The sequence below is a fragment of the Labrus bergylta genome, chromosome 21 (genome assembly GCF_963930695.1).
Source record: "Labrus bergylta chromosome 21, fLabBer1.1, whole genome shotgun sequence".
Taxonomy (NCBI): domain Eukaryota; kingdom Metazoa; phylum Chordata; class Actinopteri; order Labriformes; family Labridae; genus Labrus; species Labrus bergylta.
Genome location: NC_089215.1, coordinates 972,224 through 994,609, shown reverse-complemented (window position 1 = coordinate 994,609; position 22,386 = coordinate 972,224). Strand labels below are relative to the sequence as shown.

Genomic DNA, 22,386 nt, shown 5'->3' with positions numbered 1-22,386 from the left:
TCGCTTTGGATAAAACCATCTGATAAGTGAATTGTAGAATATGATCATAGAGTCTAAACTCACAGCTTGACAATGTGTCGTCTGGTCTGTTTCTTCGGTTATGAATTTGAGTATTTTATCAGCCATGAGCTAAAACTGAAGTAAATTAATTGGATTAAAAAGTAAAACCTCTGAAATGAGTCAGAGAAAGATGTTCATTAGTTTTATGATCTGAAACTGAAGCTGGTCTGTGAGCTTTGACTGTTTCCTTATCATCCTCCGCTTACTGTTTGTTCTTATACTCTCTTATTTGTATAGAGTCACAGCGCAGTCTAGGCCTGTGAAGGCCGTTTCGTCATGAGCCGGGGTTCCAGCCGAAGATTTCTGCCTTTTAATAAGAAAGTTTTTTCTTACCACTGTAACTTTTGCTGCTTCGCTAAAGTGCTCATGATGGATAGGCCGGATCTTTGTAACATAACAATCAGTAAGATCTTTTACCTGCTTTTTGTATCATAACAATGAGGAAGAGATTTTACCTGCTTTTTGTAACATAACAATGAGGAAGGTCTTTTACCTGCTTTTTGTAAAGTGTCTCAAGATAACACTTGTTATGAGTTGACGCTATACAAATACATTGAATTGAAATTGAATTTCTGTATTTCTTTCAGTCTAATGATTCTGATTGAATCCTAAAACTCAGAAACAGGGGTTTTCATAATTTGAGAGCTTTACAGTCAGGCTCAGCTTCATCTTCACCAAACCAGTTTTCCTCCACACTGCGTTTCTGCTGACACTGAGCCAAACTACCTGTCAGTGTCACAATCCATCTCACTGTATGTTTTTATTGCCTAATGTAAAACTAATCACCCTGTCACAGAGGGTTGACACTGCGACACTCGATGAGCTGTGGAGCTCGCCTCTCAGAGGAGCCATCATTAAGAGAAGAGTGAGGAACACAAAGGAAGAAGATTCTGATCTGGTGAGAGGACTTTCATTCTTCTATTAATGACATGGGCAGAGGTATCAGAAAACGAGGGTGGAACGTGGACGTGGGGGGACGAGACAAACTGAACCGTTAATATGATATAGTTTATCTTTTTCTGAAAAGACTGAAGCCACTGCCTTTATTACAGCAGATCTCCACCTACACAAACTAAACACTGCTTTCATTCACTGGAACTCTGCACAGGGGTTAACATAAGATAAAGAAAGAAAAAATACACTACGGAGCAGGCCGTGGATGAACGAGGTAAAAAAACGCTTTTTTTACATTTTGTGTTTCTCATGTTTAAAAAATGAACAAGTGAATAAAGAAACACTCAAATCTGTGATTGTGAATCAAGACGACTTTTGGTGTCTTTGTTTCCTCTCACATCTTTCTCTAGCTGCTCTTGATGTGACTGTTTGACAAACTATTCTCCACTGGTATCTTACTAATATCGAGCTCCATTGTTTATTTCATCATATCGCCCCCCGGTGGTGGAACGAACTTCCAAACTCCTTTTGATCTACAGAGTCCCTCTGCACCTTTAAGAAACAGCTTAAGACCCCGCTCTTTATGAACACCTACACACTTAATGATGATGGTTTTGTTTTAATTTGATCATTTTTAGGATGGTTTGGAGACTGATCAGAACTCTCAAGAACAGCTGTCGATGTTGTGCTCTGCCTCTGGTCACTTCCTGTCAGCACCTGTGTGTCCAGTCACACCTAAAGCTGTTTGTTTGCACTTCCTGACGTTGTGTCCTCCTATCTCTCTCTCTATTTTGCTTGTGTTGTTCTTACTCTCTGATGTCCATCGCTTTGGATAAAACCATCTGATAAGTGAATTGTAGAATATGATCATAGAGTCTAAACTCACAGCTTGACAATGTGTCGTCTGGTCTGTTTCTTCGGTTATGAATTTGAGTATTTTATCAGCCATGAGCTAAAACTGAAGTAAATTAATTGGATTAAAAAGTAAAACCTCTGAAATGAGTCAGAGAAAGATGTTCATTAGTTTTATGATCTGAAACTGAAGCTGGTCTGTGAGCTTTGACTGTTTCCTTATCATCCTCCGCTTACTGTTTGTTCTTATACTCTCTTATTTGTATAGAGTCACAGCGCAGTCTAGGCCTGTGAAGGCCGTTTCGTCATGAGCCGGGGTTCCGGCCGAAGAGTTCTGCCTTTTAATAAGAAAGTTTTTTCTTACCACTGTAACTTTTGCTGCTTCGCTAAAGTGCTCATGATGGATAGGCCGGGTCTTTGTAACATAGCAATAAGTAAGATCTTTTACCTGCTTTTTGTAACATAACAATGAGGAAGAGATTTTACCTGCTTTTTGTAACATAACAATGAGGAAGGTCTTTTACCTGCTTTTTGTAAAGTGTCTCGAGATAACACTTGTTATGAGTTGACGCTATACAAATACATTGAATTGAAATTGAATTTCTGTATTTCTTTCAGTCTAATGATTCTGATTGAATCCTAAAAGTCAGAAACAGGGGTTTTCATAATTTGAGAGCTTTACAGTCAGGCTCAGCTTCATCTTCACCAAACCAGTTTTCCTCCACACTGCGTTTCTGCTGACACTGAGCCAAACTACCTGTCAGTGTCACAATCCATCTCACTGTATGTTTTTATTGCCTAATGTAAAACTAATCACCCTGTCACAGAGGGTTGACACTGCGACACTCGATGAGCTGTGGAGCTCGCCTCTCAGAGGAGCCATCATTAAGAGAAGAGTGAGGAACACAAAGGAAGAAGATTCTGATCTGGTGAGAGGACTTTCATTCTTCTATTAATGACATGGGCAGAGGTATCAGAAAACGAGGGTGGAACGTGGACGTGGGGGGACGAGACAAACTGAACCGTTAATATGATATAGTTTATCTTTTTCTGAAAAGACTGAACCCTCTGCCTTTATTACAGCAGATCTCCACCTACACAAACTAAACACTGCTTTCATTCACTGGAACTCTGCACAGGGGTTAACATAAGATAAAGAAAGAAAAAATACACTAGAAATAGATGCCTACTATTATCTATTAATATTCTATTTTTTCTTCCTTTATTTAATTGATGTAAATATGTTTGTTTTTTTATTTTTTTTGCTATTTTTTGCTAATTATATTCCTGTATTTTGAGCTGTTGTAAGAAAAAATTTCCCCCAATGAGATATCAATAAAATCTTATTTCTTAAACTTTATCCAGGAAATGTTCACAACAGAGGGCAAAGGTACTCAGCAATCAAAGACAAACATATTTACAGTAATCAACTACTAGAGGAGAGACAGTAAAGAAGGGAATTATAGATAAATACAGGATGTACACCTTCACTTTTGGAAAAAATAGGCTTTCGACCACTGTGACACTCAGTGGGTGGAGTCGATGTGTCATTGGACAAGACGCTTGTCGTGAATTCCGTTTTTTTGTACTAGGCTGTACACATGTTTATTTATGCTGTAATATGTGTCATGTGTATGTGACTTCCGATGTTCCTGCAGTCAGCCTCTAGTGGACACTCGAGGAACTGCAGGATTTTGCACTTCCACATTAGCTTCATTTTTTAAAGACCGGAGATTTCTGCTTGGTTCAGATTCAGGTTCATGTGTTCTATCTTTTCTTTTTTTTGTAATCTTGTGTTTCTTGTGTGTATTTTTGTAGTTTGGGCCTCCTGTGGTTCACTTTGTTTCCCTCACCAGTTTGTCCTGTTCCTCACACTTACACGTCTGTTTAACCATTCCAGTTTCTGCACATCTGTCCGCCCCAATATTTCTGATTTTGAGTTTACAATAATTCTCTTAAATCATCATATTTTGTACAATGCAAAAGAATCAGTCGCGATTTCAGTATCAGGTACAACACAGTATCTGCAAATGATCTCCACCAGGTATAAAGCAGTGGGCGCGCACTGTAGCTGTTCCCACTCAACGTTTTTGAAGCCAAAATACGTCGCTTACGGGTGCTTCCATCTTGCGATTTTGACGTCATTTGGAGCCAGAGTCTGCGCAGTAGGGTCCGGAGGGAGGAGCCCTGGTAACACGCCCCGCCCACTTAGCGTACTGCCCTGATGACTTACACAGCCCAGCTACGCCGAAAGCGCTCTGCCGGTCTACGATGAAGAAATGTGTAAGTACAACAAACCGCCGTATTCAAAGTCTAATATTTAAACACAGTGTTTTAAAAAATCCAGTTATTTTAATCATTATTGAAAATACGTGGGCTGCTGGGTCCTCTGGTTTTAATGAAATCATTCTATATTGAAGCTATATTTAAGCTAGGTTAGCACCACAGGCCGTAGACTACAGCTGGTAAGATATGTTGTATTCTGTTAGAAACTGATAGTCTGCAATGTGAGTCATGTCTGCTTTTCTAATATATTTAAGTGAACAGTAAATCAATTGTTTTTTGTATCTTCATTTAGGCAAAGAAGAGATAAAAGCAGCTGGTCTGACATCTTCCACAGAGGTGAAGTGTAAGTTAAAATCATCTGTTAAAAGTTTATATCCTGTGATTTTTATTTAAGTTTCATAAGAGGATTGTAAAAACAAGCTGTTGTTAACAATACAGTCTTCTAAAATAAAAATCACACTGAGTCATACACCAGATAAATGTTAAATAGAAAGATGATGTTTTCTTTTCCATTTTACAATCAACAGAACCTAAAAATGACTCATTTCAACCTTCATCTGCACACCTGTTACAGAGGTCAGGCTGGGGTCATTTCAACCTTCATCTGCACACCTGTTACAGAGGTCAGGCTGGGGTCACATAGTTTGAAGGAACCTCCTCCTTTTATCACCTGTGCCAGATGCCCTGCTCATCCACTGTGGGAGAAATGACCTTACACCAGCAGCTCTCCCAGATGAAGAGTCCTCTCTGCCATCACCCAGAGGAGCTGATCGACGTCTGAAGAAGGTGGACAGAGTCTGGAGCTTTGTGACAGTGAACAGTGAGAAGGCTACCATAGTCATCCTCAGATAAAACACAGAGATCCAGGTCAATATTCAATTTATTTTTCTCTACATGATGTTGCCCTGTGTTTGAAAGGCCAGATGCTGGAGGGTTGTGTTGGATTTGCTTTTCCATCATAGTTTAACAGTCAAACAATCATCCAGGATCTCTTTACTTTATTTGATTTTTGTTTGGATTTCTTTGTTAAATTATGTTTTATACTTTCTCCTATGTTCCAGCAGTTTGACCTGATGGTCTCCCTTACTTATTGTCCACATGGTTAATGAAGCCAGGGGTTGTTTATTGAAGATTTCTTTTCATAAAATGTTTAAATAAACTTTTTAAAAATCTGATATGACTGTTTCTGATTAACTGGAGTACAACAACGTGTTGGTCACAGTAAAATAATTTAGCAGTTAAGTTTATAGCTCACATTTAAAAAGGCCTTGAACTGACATTCATTTCTTCTTGACCAACAACAGCTAAGACAACAGCAAAGCTAACAGACGAGCTCAGCTTGTCACAGCCGGCCTCGTCTGAGATAAATGGCCTTCAAACTTATTTAATATTAAACATTTAAAGCCAATAAGCATAGCAAGATACGTATGAGATTCCATTTCCATTTATTCAATCACAGACTTGTCAAACAGTCTGGCATGTTGTGCTGTTGTTTTAAGAGTTAATAACTGAAGAGAAGAAGACCATCGAGAGAGGACAGGAAACGCTCAGGGGACGAGTCCTCCGCGTTGTCGGGGGACGAGTCCTCCGCGTTGTCGGGGGACGAGTCCTCCGCGTTGTCGGGGGACGAGTCCTCCGCGTTGTCGGGGGACGAGTCCTCCGCGTTGTCGGGGGACGAGTCCTCCGCGTTGTCGGGGGACGAGTCCTCCGCGTTGTCGGGGGACGAGTCCTCCATGTTGTCAGGGGTTGCTGATGGATCTGAATCTGAGAGCATCTTCTGTAATAAAGAAAAACAATCACAGAGTTAAATGTAAAGTATAATGAATTTTACTGTGATGTTTCTGCCTCAGACCTGAGATCAGATCTGTCCTCAGGTTCTGCTAAACTTCAGCTTCTAAAGTTTACTTTAAAGACAGGAGAACTATTAAAGAGGAAAAACTAAATATATAATAAGACATGATGAATCCAATAATATGATCAGCTTTATGAATTTATGTTTTAAGACAAAAGTGTTCCTGCCACTTTCTATTGAAGATTATTTTAAACTGTCATCACATGGGCCAGCCTGATGAATTAAACTAATGTTAAATATTCTCATATAATCAGAAAGCCAGTTTGTGTGCAGAACCTCACCGGAGCTGGAATCAGAGTCTGGACTGCTGTTTCCTTTGAGCATTGATTTCCTTGAAGACAGAAAGAAGAACAATTTAAACATGAACTTCTTGCAGAACCATAGAGGCTGTTAAAATCTTCTGCTAGTCTTCCTTACAGTTTAAGAAGGATTATAAATTGTTACTAAAATTACTTTGATGCTGATAGCGTTTACAATAACACGGTCCAATCATATGAGAGATCATTTTACCTTTGAGTCCTCTGTGAAGGTGTTCTCTTCAGAATCAGCACTACAAAGACAAGATGATGGCGTCCACCTTCACAAGTTGCTGCTTCAGTCTGGCTGCATCATGGTCTCCTACAGGAACAGCACAGAAATACAATCAAAGTACTTCACTGTATTTATCAGAGGATGTACTGTATGCAAAGTAGAATCTTTTTCAGCTGTAATTCCTCAAAAAGATTTGAGACTGCTTTGTTATTTGAGAGCACAGATTGTTTCTTTTCCCTTCTCTCTGTTTGCCTGTACATGACCTTTCAGTGCTGTAGAAGATGCTACAGTAAATCCTGGATCAGCTGTGTGGATGGTGTGACTGTGTGCTAAAGCTTTGTTAAAGTTGTCACGCACATACTCATATGCCTTTGGAGAGTAAAAGTGCAGTGTGGTGGCAAACTGCTTATAAAATATAAAATAGTATTTTATTGGTGAGGTGCCCCAATCAAAGCGTCCTACAGAGTATCAGCAGCTTTAGAGGGAGGAGACGAGAGCATTATGGAGAGGAGCGCACCGCAGGGGGCGAGCTGGAGGAGAGACGAGGGACCAGAGAAAAAGGAAATCCCTGTTTAAAATAAAATGTTGGTGAAAAGAGGGAAATAGAACGACATAAATGTCAATGTTGAAATTCTTTTGAATGCAGAGGCTGTGAATGTTCAGTTTTCTTTGGCTATAAAAAGGCAACAACAGCCTGTAGTTTAATTCTGGTGTTTCTCTTCGTTAGCGATTATTGAAGCGAAATGAAAAATAAATGCATCCCATTTAAAACATATGTGTGGGGGAAAACGTGATCTTTATGTCTTCTTTTATTGAGCCTCTGTCTCCTCCTAACTACAATAACAGCAGCATGTTGTGTGTAACACTGGTCCCCTGCATTAACACCTTCCTTTCAAAGGTGTTAAATACAGACACCGTCATAATCACCGAAACATTTTTTAGTACAAATTCTGAATGAGCTTCATTAAATTTACAATATGATCAACTTGTGACTGTTGAATTGGTGTGTGGAAGGCAATGCAGAATATTTATCAGTTTAAGCAGCATGATGCTCGGTTAATATTACATTACACCACCGCAGGTTGTTGATGTTTGTGTTCACGTTTCAGTTAGTCTCTTAAATCAGTAACAGTTATATTAAATCAGATCTTACCTTTAGTTTTATCTGGATCTTAAATCAGTAACAGTTATATTAAATCAGAGCTTACCTTTAGTTTTATCTGGATCTTAAATCAGTAACAGTTATATTAAATCACATCTTACCTTTAGTTTTATCTGGATCTTAAATCAGTAACAGTTATATTAAATCACATCTTACCTTTAGTTTTATCTGGACACATAGAGAAATATTCTCCCCTCGTATATAGTCCTATGAATTTCAGCCTGCACGGTGAAAGTAAAACCTGTTCCTCTCGGTTTAGTCCACTTATCACTCAGACTGTAAACATGTTCACATTAGTAATGATGCAGGCCAGATTACAATTATGTGACTTTGTTTTTGCCCTCGATACTTTTTAGAGACTTTACCAGATGTTTTTATTTTTGCTGTAAAATAACTGTACAGTCAATGAACCGCATCTATGAGCGGATTTTATATTACGATTCTTGGTTTTAAATACAATTTCAATCACAATAACGACATAACAATATCAAGAAACATAGCATGTCAGTTATTAGGTTTGTTCATTTAATAAAATAAAATAAAAAGATAAATCATGCCGGATAAGTAACCTAGCTTTACAACATTTCAGCTAACCTTAGACTGCTTATGTGTTAGCTAGCTAGATAACGACTTTAACCAATGACACATAAATCACTTTTTTACTTACCGAAAGAACTGCAAAGATCCGTTATCTCCCACAGGTCGGTTAGAACAGTTTACTGCAGAACAACTCATTTTACAGCTCAAAAAAGACGAAAAAACTGAACGGAAAAATTCAATGGCGTCTCGGCTTTCCTTCACTACGTAACTTTGTTATTCACAAAGAGAGCTACGCAAGATCGGCGGCTGTCAATCATCGTCAAATATGACGTAAAATCCCGTTTTTCAACCTCAAATAACTTATTTAAAACAAAGTTCACAGAAAAATGAGCACTTGAACACAATGTAGGGTGATAATAACTCATGATCACAGCAGAGTTTAGGTTTGGAAAAAAATGATGTGACGAGTATTTTAGCTTTACAGTTTGACCCACATCCCATCTGTTATCATTGAGGAGGCGGGGCTTATGACCTATACTGCAGCCAGTCAGCAGGGGGAGCTCTACAAATAAAAGCTTCACTAGACCGGGGACCTTGTCCCGTCCATTATTTTTACAGTCTATGGTATAAAGTAGGAGCACTTTAAAGTCTAACTCTTCAGAAGCGCCCTTTAAAAGACAAACAAACAGGAGGCAGATTAGCACATGAATAGGCAGATTAGAGAGACAGTTTTATCATTCTGTCGTCAATCAAATTCCTTCCATAATTCAACTTGAAGACTTTTTTTTAGTCATTTGGGAAGGGCACTAAACCTGTTTTCTGAACATCACATACCAAGACTCCACCCAGTGTTCAGTGGGGGATTACACTCTGTATACAAAATACCAAAATGTCCTGTTCCTCACACTAACCTTACCCTACCATCACACCGGTGTCACTTTGTTAACTAGTTTTCCTGGTGGTGACTCCCCTTTGTTCACCTTTTCCTTGGACAGTTTGGACAGTTATTTCATGGTCCTTCAGAAAGTAAGCGTTTGTTTATAGCCTGTTTTTTGTTTTAGTAAATTAATTTTGTCGGTCTGCACTTTGGTCCTCCTCTTAGTTTAAATAAATAAATCTGACGACATAAAAATGTGCACATCAATTCCCTAAAAAACAATTCAAAGTCTTAAGTTGCAACATCTAATATTTATGTGGTACAAAACCATGATCGTCTCATTGGATGCAGAAAAGGCCTTTGATAAAGTTAACTGGACATTCTTATTCCGTGCCTTACGCAAGGCTGTTCTTACCCATCCACTGGGTAAGAACACTGTACACATCACCTAGGGCCACAATAAACACAAATGGGATCACTTCACCGAACTTCACACAACACCAAGGGACCAGACAAGGATGCCCACTCTCTCCATTCCTATTTGCAATTTTCATCGAACCTCTCGCAGCAGCTATAAGACAAAACAATAACATTAAAGGAATCTACAGTGAACAAGTAGAGCATAAAATAAGCCTTTACGCAGATGATCTATTATTACACCTACAAAATCCTTCAGCATCATTACAAGAAACCTTCAATATTATTACAAATTTTTCTTCCGTCTCTCAATATACCATGAACTGGAATAAATCAACCATCCTGCCAATATCAGAAGGAGCCTGGGATTCTGCAGCCCAAGATCTCACCCTCCCATTTAACACTGGCAATATAAAATACCTAGGCATTAACATTTCCGCCAGGCTGTCAGAATTATTTCACCTTAATTACACCCCCCTGCTAAAAAAAAATAGAGGATGACTTTAAGTGCTGGACCAAACTACCACTCACTCTCATTGGACGAATCGCCACAGTTAAAATGAAAACCTTACCACAGATGAATTATTTATTCTCAATGGTCCCCATCACTCCCACTGACAAATGGTGTAAAACAATAGATTCATTATCATCACAATTTTACTGGAAAAACATTACATTTCATTAAAAACATTACAAAACCATAAATCACACGGGGCCCTCGAAGCACCAAACTTTCTCTACTACCATCTGTCAAATCAATTACAATATTTATTTAAATGGACGCAAAAAAAAAAAAAACTGGACTACCACAAAACCATCACCATATCCTCAACTCTGACAGCCTGGTGGAAAACTCATAATATCACCAAGTCATCACTATCACCATGTAGATACACCCCAATATGGCATAACCCAGACTTCCAGCTACAAAACACCCCCATCTACTTCCCATCATGGCAACAAAAAGGAATCACTCACCTCAATCACCTATTTCAAAACAATCAGTTTATATCACTCAATACATTAATCCAGAAGTACGGGGTTGGGAGGGACCAGTTCCTACAGTATCAACAATTAAAATCAATAGTCAAATCCAAAATTAATATAACTAACAACACTCTGCGACCCTCCCAACTCAGTGAAGAAATCATGAGAATCAACAGTTCAAATAAAATCATCTCTAAACTTTATAAACTTATGGCGACATCAACAACCTCCATTACACTCCCCACTACAAAATGTGAAAAGGATCTGAAGCTGCCCCCCAACCCTGACTTCTGGACACAATTCAATAAAAACATCTTTTCTATGACCAATAATACTAATTTACAACTTATACAATACAAATCCATCCACAGGACACACATCACTCAAGGTAAAATGTTCACAATGGGTTTAGCTAACACAGACATCTGTTCACAATGCACTCATGATTCCACAGATGACTATCTTCACGCCACTTGGGCCTGTCAACCAGTTCACTCGTTTTGGATCACAGTCACTGAAAATCTCTTCACTATCTTGGGCTGCAGAGTCCTCCCGTCCCCATTACTTTGCTTACTTGAAGACACATCACAAATCACCATCCCAAATAACTACAAAAACCCGCTACTCGTTTCTCTAACTATCGCCAAAAAAATCATCTATCAGAACTGGAAATCAAAAAGATACTGCCACATAACCCACTGGACCAACCTACTCACAGAACACATTGTAATAGAAAGAATCGCAGCCTGCAAGAAAAACAATATATCAGCCTTTAATAACACCTGGAATCCATTCATAATTCACCTACATCTCAGAAAAATCATACCTCAAACTGAAATTAAAATCCTTTAATGTTGACACATATATATCTTTTTTTGGTTTTTCTCCCCTCTTTTCTCTTCCTCTCAATTATCTTCTATCTTCTAATTAGCTATTTATTTTTCTTGCTACTTCCCATTCAGCCACTCACTTTAATGTATTATCCTGCCACACACACATTCACACATTTCTTATACACTACTTCAACTTACTACTTGACTTTTTTTTTATATCTACTCAAATTGTATTTGTCTTTGCTAATGTTTGCGTATTTTGTTGTGTTTATTTCTGTTTTTGTTTATTTGCCGTCGCTTTAATTGTCATGTCTATGTGCACATTTTCGTTTTGTACTTGTTCACCTTATCACAATAAAAAATAAAAAATAATAAAACTCTCTCTTTCTATCTGCAGAGAAGCAGCCACACCCAAACGATCCCTCTGCCTTCTCTTGAGTGTTAAACCAGAGAGAGAGACCTGAGCAGGACTTACATCCTCGCAGACCTCGATCCCTCTGCCTCCTCATAAGCCTTCAGACAAGACCAGCACACGTCAAACACTCTTTGACAAAGGCATGGGGATGTGGAGGAAGCTGCTGATTGGCCTGTTCACCGCCAGCTCCTTGATGCTTCTCTACCTGTGTGTACACCTGGAGAAGCTTCCATCCTGGTCCATACACTCCCGGGAACACCTTCAAGTCTTCGCTCTGGGAGAGAGCAAACATGATCAAAACACAGAGAGTCCAGAGAGCGAGCCGTCTGCCCCCGTCCATGGAGCCTCTGACGGACGTCCAAGTCTTCATCCAGGGAGGTGAGTGAATGACCCAAGTGGACCCGGTCTGAGCAGAATGTAGGGGTAGTTTAATAAGTTTAAAGTGTTCAGCCAATAGACATTTTGTGTGTCATTAAACCTTGGCAGTTGGGGTTTAAATGCAATGCAACTTTAATTAAAAGTCCTCTTTAATTGAGATCAGTTATAGTTTAGTTTTAGTATTAGTATTTTATTATTGTGTCATACCCGCATGTTCTTACATGACACCATGAATTAAAAACGTTCCCGGATCAGAGTGCACTAGGTAAGCTATATTCATTGTCAAGAAACAAAAAGAGAAAGCAAGAAGTCAAACTCATTAAACAGAATATCCTGTCTTCTTCTCCAAGCTTTTGAAACAAAATTAGCAAGTTTAAACACATCAAACTTAAACAGCCATTCCAGTTTCTGCACATCTGTCTGCCCCAATATTTCAGATTTTTAGTTTACAATAATTCTCTTAAAGGTCCCATATTATGCTTTTTCTGGTTGTATATGGCCTTTAGTGTCCTGTGCATGTTTAGGCACATCTATGTGCAAAAATTCAAAGTCCTTGGAAACGCAGCTTCTCCTACGTCCTCCTGTTAGCTGTAGCATTAGCTGCATGTAACGCTCGGTTCTAGCCCCCCTCGATAAAAATTTGTCAGTGTGACATCATTGTCAATGTGAGATCACTGATCTAAGCCCATTGGCTCGTTGTGGCCCAGCATCTCATGTTGAAATTTTCGAGAAGCGTGCTGAGCAACTGACCAATAACGACAGAGCGGATCTGCAGACCAATCAGAGCAGACTTGGCCCACGTGGGGTCTAACAGTGTGGGGTCAACAGAGTGCAGCTGATGGACTCAGAGCGTAGAGGGAGCAAGGGGGAGCAGTACATGAAAACAGACACTTTCTTCGGACTTTATCTATTGTGAACGTACAAAAGTAGGAACATAGATTAAATATATGAACCCCAAAAATAATGTTTGTACAATGCAAAAGATTCAGTAGCGATTTCGGTATCAGGTACAACACAGTATCTGCAAATGATCTCCACCAGGTGTAAAATAGGAGCACTTTAAAGTCCAACTCTTCAGCAGCGCCCTTCAAAAAAGATGAACAACAAGCTGGAGGCAGATTAGCACATGAATAGGCAGTAGGATTACCAAAAACATAAAAGGTGTATCAGGAGAGTTCAAGCAGCCAACAGGCTTATACAAGGGACCTCACCTCTTAAGAGAACAAATAAATCAGCTAAACAAATCGAATTACACAATTTCAAAACAAAACTAAATATAAAAACATATACAGTAACCTATACACGTATTCATATACACACACTTAGACACATACATACAATAGAAAGACTGAGAATGTTAACCCTCTATCAGCTAAATGAAACAGGCATTGATCTATTAAAAATGGAGTGAAATGAGTGAGTTGATGGAAAAAAAAGAATAAAGAAAAGAATAAATATATTTTATATATGCAAAAGTTTGACCTCATGGATTAAATGTGAAGACAGTTTCCTTTTAAAAATCTCTGTAGATGAAGAGTCGTTAACAACGTGTTTTTTGGAATTCCATATTTGTACCCCACGATATCTGACGGAAAACTGATCGTGTTTGGTTTTATAAAAAGGAAGATGAAGATGATCAATCTGTCTTGGTAGAATATGAATGAATCTGGGAATTCAGTTTCAAAAAAAATTGAAATGATGATGGTAAAGAAAAAGGTACGAACATATATTTATATATAAACAAACATATCTGATGTATATTGATATCATAAACTGAAAGAATGTTTAGTTTTTTGAAGAGGGGGGCAGATGTTTCTGTTGCTTTGGAGAAAGTTGCCAATCTTACAAAACGTTTCTGCAACATATAAAGTTTAAGAAGGTGAGAGGGATAAGTGTTTGCCCAGACAATATTACCATAAATCAAATATGGATAAATCATAAGTAATATAAGGTTAACATACAAGATAAATGAATAAAACTACGAAGTTTGCTGATGATCCCCAAGGACTTCACAATTTTTTTCTGAATAAATTTAATATTATTTTTCCAATGTAACTTCTCATCCACAAGGATTCCTAAGAATTGAGTTTGTGACACTTAAGAAATTTCATTTCCATCTATTAAAACTTTAGCATAATCCCTCTGATACCTACTTCCTTTACCTGTGAATATGATGAAATTTGACTTTTTACTATTTAATGAAAGCTTATTAAGTTTAAACCATTTTGCAGCACTCACCAATTATTCATTTGTATTATTTATGAGGGTGTGTAAGTCACTGTGAGATAAGATCATGTTGGTATCATCAGCAAAAAGAATAAGAGAAGAAAGTTTGCAAGCTAAAGGGAAGTCATTAATATAAATAAGAAATAACAAAGGTCCTAATACAGATCCTTGTGGTACTCCACATGGTGTGCTTGAAGCACAACCATTGATTACCACATACTGTTCTCTTTCACTCAAATAATTGGTCAACCACTTCAGTGTGTCACCTTGAAGACCATAATGTTGTAATTTAGCAAATAAAATATCGTGATTGACAGAGTCAAATGCTTTGGACAAGTTTAAAAAAATACCAAGTGCGTATTTATTATTATTTGTAGCTGCCTGTATTTTGTCTACAAGCTGTAAAAGTGCCATATAGGTAGAACTGTCCTTTCTAAATCCATATTGATGTTCATATAAGATGTTATTTTCATGTAAATGTGTAACTATTCTTGAGTAAATTAACTTTTCGAGAATTTTTGAGAAACAAGGTAAAATTAATATAGGACAATAATTTGTAAAATTTCTTTGATCACCAGATTTAAACAGTGGTATAATTTTTGCTCTTTTAAACTCTTTCGGGACAACACCAGTGGCCAGAGATCGGCCCAGGGTATGAGTGAGAGGTTCCAATATGTAATCTGATATTTCCTTAATTAAAGAAGGATCAATTTCATCATGGCCAGCTGAGGTATTTTTTTTTAGATTTTTAATGATTTCACTTACTTCCTTTAGCTGTGGGGGCTCAAAATTTGAGATACAGCCATAACTTTTTTCTAAGTAATCTAAAGGGCTGTATAACTTCTTTTTTTTCATAGAGGCTTTTTTAAGACCTGAGGTGGATCAAGGTTTTTGAAAATCAACTTTTTTTTCTTTTATCCTCTTGAGGAGAAAACATTGGTTCAATTAGCTAACAATTTCATTCATAAAAAGGGAGTAGGCTGATATCATTCTGTCGTCAATAAAATTCCTTCCATAATGCAACTTGAAGACTTTTTTGCATCATTTGGGACGGGCACTAAACCTGCTTTCTGAACATCACAAACCAAGACTCCACCCAGTGTTCAGTGGGGGAATTACACTCCGTATACAAAATCATTTGTTTTCCGAGGTCTCAGGCAGAACTCTCAGGGCTCGTTTTAAAATCTTGTTCTGTCTTCCACAGCAACTCACAAGTCAGTTCCAGGCCGGTTGAAGACTCGGACAAAACCAAAACAAGGTTCAGCACCAAAGCCCCCTTAGTGAAGCCTCAGAGACCCGCAAAGGTAACCAGGTCAAAAAAAGAGCCAGCCTTCATTGGAGACAGTTACCTGAGTGAAGACAACCAGCTACAGACAGTGAGTGTAGAAAAATGCTGAAATCTCCTCCTGTGAGAGTCTGCAGGTAGAAAATTGAAAATGTGGAACCGGCCAGGTGGAGCTAAGGATGCTGCTTTATGGTTTCATTACAACCCTGCTGTGTTATCTGCTCCCTCCAGCTCTGCTCAGATGGTCTCCAAAGTGGGGTCATGAAACTTGAATTTGGGGAGCGGTATCTGAACAACATCCCGATCCTGATGCTGGCTAAACATGCGACTCCTGAGCAGTATCAACGGCTAAAGAAGTACACACCAGTCCACGGCTGGAGCGGGATCAATTACACAAGTAAGTTTAAAGGCTTTATATGCAATTTTTTGATCCAGCAGATGTCACCCTTGAGCACCAGCAAGAAACTAAAACAACTCGCGCTGCATTGTTGTGTTAGCATGCTAATGCTAGTGATCTTTATTATGCTGGTATCTTCACACTGCATGTACATTTACCTGAAATGAGCGTGATCTAGAAACACAGTTAAGCAGTGAGTACAGTATGTTATTCTTCTTTTCTCTAGTCCCTCAATTAAACAACTTTATACACGAGGGGAGGAGTCAGCCGGCCGTCCCGGCGATGTAAACAAACTGAAGATAGGACTCTGAAAACGTCACAGACAGTGGGACTCGGGTGTTACACCCATTGTAGACAGTCATGACTCACAGAGTTATTTTCAGAGGATATACTTGATTTCTATTACATTTAAGTCTGGAAATTCACATATAAAGCCTTTCGCTCCAATATTACATTTATTACTTCACTATGAGCATGCCCCTTCACATTGAGCAGGTTTTTTTCCGTCAAAAATAACCAAATCTGTGGGCGGATGCACAAACATGGCCCACAAAAAATGTGTAAAAAAAACGTTCAGGACTGTGTTCAAATACTCTAACCGACATTCAATCTGTGTTTTTTTCTGTTTCTACAGTGCTGGTGGAAACTCTTTCCCTCCTCAACTCTTCCGCTAACTTGCAGATGTTTGACGACTGGAAGGACCACAGTAAGAACTCCGAGTGTGTCCGCTGTGCTGTGGTGGGGAACGGGGGGATCCTGAATAACTCAAAGAAAGGGGAGGAGATCGACAGTCACCACTATGTCTTCAGGTACAAACCAACTCTGGACTAGCTTAGCTCTGCGTTTGTTCATGCAGGACTAGGAAGTCCTGCGCCCCAGCTGCCCACACCCACACCAATTGCTCTCTGGAAAGTTGTGGCATGCTGCCCAGAGCGGAGCCTTTCAATGCCAAGCATTAGCCCGTCTGTAAATTCTCTTGGTGTTTCTTTAACGGTCACATATCCTCCTCCTCTTCAATCAGTTTAAATAAGTCTCAGAGCTCCTCAAAACATGTGTGTAAAGTGTCTTGTTCTAAATCCACTCTGATCCTGTATTTGATCATGTCTATAAACCCCTCTATTTCAGCCCTGCTCAGAACAGGCTGTTTCTGTGTCTGTACCTTTAAATATGTAAATGAGCTGTGTCTGACCACGCCCCCTCTCTGGAAGGGCTTGGGTGTACTCTGTGCTTTCTCACTCCATGTCCTATTGTTTACGGTGAGAAGGCAGACTCAGAGGGCAGAACAAAAACCTAGCTGTGGGAGTGTCACCCACCTGGGGGAGGGGCTACTGCCCTTTGTGATGTCATGAAGGGAAAATCTCCAAACGGCCAGTTTGAGCACATATTTTCTGAAAAGTGGAGCAGGAAGAAGACGGGGAAGATGGACTTTTCTCATCATTGGGGGATTTGTAGACAGACTAGGGTCACATATTAGAATTAGAGAAACATGGGGAAGAGTTTTTATATTTTTACAAGATGACCTTAAAGCCGTGAAAGATTTTCAATTGTTTTAGGGCTTTGAGATCATTTATGTTGTCATCCATGTTTTTGGACTCTTGTTTTTTTAGGACCAACGGGGCAATCATTAAGGGCTTTGAGCAGGACGTGGGGTCTCGGACCACCCACTACACATTCACCACCACCACACTGAGTAACTCGTATATAAGGTACAAAGGTCTTGGCTTTAAAGGACCCCCTTTGTCTGAGGTGAGTTATATTTCTTCCTGCATAAAATGCTCGAGTAATGACCTCGAATCATCTACATGACGCCCCTCTGCTCCCCGCAGGAAACACGATATGTAATGCTGCCATCTCATGAACGTGATTACCTGATGGTGAAGGCCGCGGTGACACACACCCGAGTGGAGAGAGGGAGAGACCGGGGACAAGAGTAACACAATGTTCTTTTATATATCTTCTTCTCTACATCTTCCTCATGTTCAAACTGAATTTTCACACGCTCTGGACAGACTCCCAGGAAGTAGAGCTGTTTTCAAAGCCACCTACTGCATACTTCTTTTGAACCCGATATGTAGTTCTTGTGTAGTTCAATGTAGCACACTACATTGGGCTTTGGGATTGCCCCCCCCTCCTCATTCCCCCGCTGGCCTGCGCTCACACTGCTCCAGGACTAACCAGGCCTCAGCACGGTAAAAAGGGCGCACTGTCCGGTCCACGTCCGAGAACAACACAGAGAACATGACGGATACTTCACTGACTTTGTGTCTTATTTTGAGTCATGTTACTTGGGGACACATATTAGTGTTAGAAAAAACTTGGTGAATGAAGCCTTCTGGCCTGATGTTTTATATTTATATTGTGTAAAAGAGTCATGTGTCTAACCTCAGCATGCACCACAAACATTTACATTCACACCCAAAACTTTGTTGCAGCACGTTACAACGACTTCTTATCCAACAATTCTTTCTCTCAACTCGACAGTTTTGTGTTTTCTTTTTTTTTTTTTACACTACTTGATATTTTTCTTCACAGTCCAACCAAAATGTTTGGAAAGGACGTGTCAGCTAAGAAGTTGAAGATGCTTCATCCTGATTTCATGCGTTACCTCCGGAACAGGTGAGGGAATGATCTGCAGAACGGGGGAGGGGGAGGGGGCATGCAGTTTATTTCTGATATGTTGTGTGATTTGTCATTTCAGATTCCTCCATTCTGAATATCTGACCGCTAGAAATGCGAGAAATTACCGTCCGACGACTGGAGCTGTGATGCTGCTGGCTGCACTGCACACCTGTGACGAGGTGGAGTTCTATATTTCTTCTAATTTCTGTCAGCTAGTTACTTATCTACCTTCTTACTGTGTACGTCTCGTGCATTCAAGGAAAGCCTAAGACAGAAAGAGTAGAAGCGTAAACCTGAACAGAGCGTCGATGACATCATCATGACATTGATGAAGTCAGTTACATAGTGCTAAAAAAAAAGGCGAGCATGGCGCTCTGTGGACATGACAGAGACGCCATTCTCCCTGTTGGAAGTCATTGTTCTAATTGTTCTAATTGATCGACTGTATGTATGTGTGTATGTATGTAATTATTTATGTATGTATGTATGTATGTACGTACGTATGTATGTATGTATTTATTTATTTATGTACTGATTTATTTATGTTTGTATTTATTTATGTATTTATTTATTTATTTATGTATTATGTATTATGTATGTATGCATTTATTGATTTATTTATGTATTTATTTATTTATGTATTTATTTATTTATGTTTGTATTTATTTATGTATGTATGCATTTATTTATGTATTTATTTATTTATGATTTATTTATCTATTAATGTATTTATTTATTAATTAATGTATTTTTTTATTTATTAATTTATTATTTCATTTTTCCCATCTCTGTCTTTGGTGTCTCCTGTGTGACTGAAGGTGAGTGCGTACGGCTTTATGACTCCGGGCTACGAGAAGTTCTCCAGGTACTACTACGACAAAGGCCTCCACCCGGTAGGCTTCACCACCAACCACGACATGAAGATGGAGCTGGTCCTCTGGCAGCAGCTGCATCAGGCGGGGCTCATGAGACTCTACACGCGCGAGTGAGACGCACGCCGACCGGAGATGACGTCTGTAGAGAGTAGAAAAAAAGTTTACATTTTACAAAGACCAGGTCACACAATGCACCTGTGGTTTTTATTGGTGATGGTAAGGATATTAAGGTTGTAAACTCTGATTGACGAGTCCCTTTGCTGTCACACCACGTGTTGTTCCTAAGAAAAAAACTGAGAGTGTTTTTACTTTAGAAACAAGTCGTTCTTTTCCTTAAATTTTAAGTTTTCCCTGTCTTAGACTCTGGTGATCTTTTCTTTGTACATGCACGCCTCTGCTCAGTGTCTCCATATGGTTGATGCATCCTACCAAGCGTCCTCGAGGTTTCAAAACAAACCGTAAAGCGCTGACTCAGCATTGTGAGTTGTACTCTCGGGTTGGATGGCATTTCATCATGAAGGAAAGTACTGGACAGTAATCCTGCGTTCTCAGAAACTCTTTATGCTTTCTGTCCCAAACGCTCGGACAGAAACTGGGAAAAGGGGCTTTTGGGTATTCTGCACCCTCATCAAGGAGTCTGTTGCAGAACGACTTGAAGCTCGAGGAGCTGAAATGATGGAAGCAGATTCTACAGGGTGTGGATGCTTTTTACTTTTAGCTTGAACTACTGACTCAAAGATGTGACTCCAAGGTGGTTCTCTTTGATGCAATCTAGTGTTTTGTAAATTGTGTTTTGTAAATGGACTTGAGCTTGTTTAGTTATTAGTCTAAAAGGTTTTTTTTGTTTGTTTAATATCGAATCAGATGAAGGGATCCGGTCATCTGAAGTTGTTTTATTTCAAAGTGCAAGAGGGGAAACGGGAGACCTTTAAAGTGCAATTTCTGAATCTGATTTTCACCTTTTTGAATAAAAATCTGTGGTTTGTATCTCAGTGTGTGTGTGAGTGATTCTGTGTTGGTTTGACTCTACAGAGGAACAGGAAGTGCGCCTCAGCTCCAGCTCTCAGCCTGTCGTTAGGTTGACTGAAAGTTAGACTGAGACAGCATTTTCAGCATGGAGACCGCCATCGATGGGACTCCAGACACTACGGAGCTGGAATCTACCACTGCTGGCCTTTTTAACAGCCGCCCCCAGATTTCTGTAGGAAATCTGAATAACAGCAAAAAGGCAATAAACCACAGTTTAGTCTTAAGTCTTTCAGTCCGGCAGTTTTGGAAAACTGATGATGCGGGCTACTGGTCTGGTGTAAGAGCGATCGCCACTCTAACATCCACAGTCCTAACTCTCCCATCAGGGGCAGAACAGTATGAGTGATCAGGCCAATCGGCCATGAGGCCCGAGGAAGCTGCGGGTCAGCGATCATCACAGTGTCTCCAACTTGAATGTTTTGGCAGTCAGACCACCACTTCTGCCGTTTCTGCAGGTCAGGCAAGTAAAATCTGACAAAGCGCCTCCAAAAGTGGTCAGCCAGGAGGGGCGCTGTTGAGCATGGATAGGGAGTAGACATGTCCTGACCAGCTCCTGCATATTTTGTGAATATTCATTAGCAAACTACTTTTCTAACTTATCATTCAGCCCAAGTTTTATGACTTAAGTATACAGGATGACAGGGAAGGGAAGTTCCCGGCATGAACGAGCAGAGAAAAGCCGGCCAGCACAGACCACCGATAAGGCTAATGCTAATTCTCAACCACAAAATGGCGATGACGAAGACGGTCATGAAGAACCCTCTCTCTCCTCCGTTGTTAAGCTTAAAGAAACATTTAGGAACGAGACCCGGTCTTCTATGTGTATTCTGCAATCCACTATTGATTCTTTTGCCACTCGACTCACGGATGTAGAAACGTCACTTCAAGATATCGACAACAGAGTCACCGAGCTCGAAGCTACATGTGCATTGAAAGAAAGCAACACGGCGCTGGTGGCCAAAACAGAGGATTTAGAATCGAGGAGTAGGCATCAGAACCTGAGAGCTTTCGGGATTATGGAGAGTGAAGAGGGACCACAGGTAACCTCATTCATGGCCGACTTTTTTAATGAACTGTAAAAACTGGTGTTGAAAGCCCCAAGGGCTCCCCACTGCTGGACATAGCCCACCGGTCCTTGGCTCCCAAGCCCAAACCAGGAGCTCCTCCGCGCCCAATGATCGTCAAGGTTCACCACTTTCAGGCCAAACAACAAATACTCCGTCTTGTGAGGGAGAGGGCTCCCCTCAACTTCCGCGGGCACCAGGTGCGCATCTTTCCGGACTTCACGTTGGACGTCGCCAAGCAGAGAGCAGCCTTTGCCAGTGTTAAACAGAAGCTTTGTGCCGCCGATGTCCGCTTATTTCCTGCGCGGCTGCAGCTCACATTCAACAACGAGAAGCATCTATTTTGCACTCCAATGTTGGAACAAGCCAGTCCAGACAGGCTGCTGCAGCGATGTAGGCTTCATTGACACTTGGAGGACTCTCCATCCCACAGACAGACAATATACTTTCTATTCTAAGGTATACAAATCCTCCTCCAGGATCGACTATTTTTTTACACCTAGGCATGCCCTCCAGAAAGTGGTTTCATGTTCAATTGGTAGTATTGTTATCTCAGATCGTTCCCCATTGTTTTTGGTTATGTCTAGCAAAGAACAGCGTCCTCCAACGCAATGGCGTTTCAAAAATTCCCTTCTTAAAAATCCAGACTTCTTTCAATATTTTAAAGAGCAGTTTAAGATTTTTATGGCTGAGAATGACACCCCAGATATCTCTCCTAACGTGCTTTGGGAGACAGCAAAAGCTGTATCACGTGGCATAATAATATTTTTTTCTGCCTTATTGAAACGTAAGAGAGGTGCAGAACAA

At 39.9% G+C, this 22,386-nt stretch overlaps 2 protein-coding genes across 3 annotated transcripts; one reads left to right on the top strand and one right to left on the bottom strand.

Annotated features, from left to right (window-relative positions):
- Positions 1-795: 795 nt before the first annotated feature.
- Positions 796-20,473, top strand: LOC110004338 (alpha-N-acetylgalactosaminide alpha-2,6-sialyltransferase 2-like). Of its 2 annotated transcripts, XM_065949916.1 has the most exons (12): positions 796-958; positions 1,169-1,228; positions 2,634-2,735; positions 11,689-12,084; positions 15,515-15,686; positions 15,827-15,992; positions 16,627-16,801; positions 17,600-17,738; positions 17,819-17,922; positions 18,525-18,608; positions 18,691-18,790; positions 19,430-20,473. In XM_065949916.1, the coding sequence occupies exons 4-12, from the start codon at positions 11,849-11,851 to the stop codon at positions 19,598-19,600; spliced, it is 1,347 nt and encodes a 448-aa protein (XP_065805988.1). In that variant the 5' UTR covers positions 796-958; positions 1,169-1,228; positions 2,634-2,735; positions 11,689-11,848; the 3' UTR covers positions 19,601-20,473. The 2 variants fall into 2 exon arrangements, with proteins under 2 accessions (XP_065805988.1, XP_065805989.1); XM_065949917.1 differs by lacking the exons at positions 796-958; positions 1,169-1,228; positions 2,634-2,735 and adding an exon at positions 4,297-4,435.
- Positions 4,454-8,783, bottom strand: LOC136177300 (proteoglycan 4-like). The gene is made up of 3 exons (XM_065949918.1): positions 6,455-8,783; positions 6,226-6,275; positions 4,454-5,869 (listed from the first exon to the last, which is right to left on the bottom strand). Exon 3 carries the CDS (start codon positions 5,864-5,866, stop codon positions 5,594-5,596), a length of 273 nt encoding a protein of 90 aa, XP_065805990.1. The 5' UTR covers positions 5,867-5,869; positions 6,226-6,275; positions 6,455-8,783; the 3' UTR covers positions 4,454-5,593.
- Positions 20,474-22,386: the final 1,913 nt, after the last annotated feature.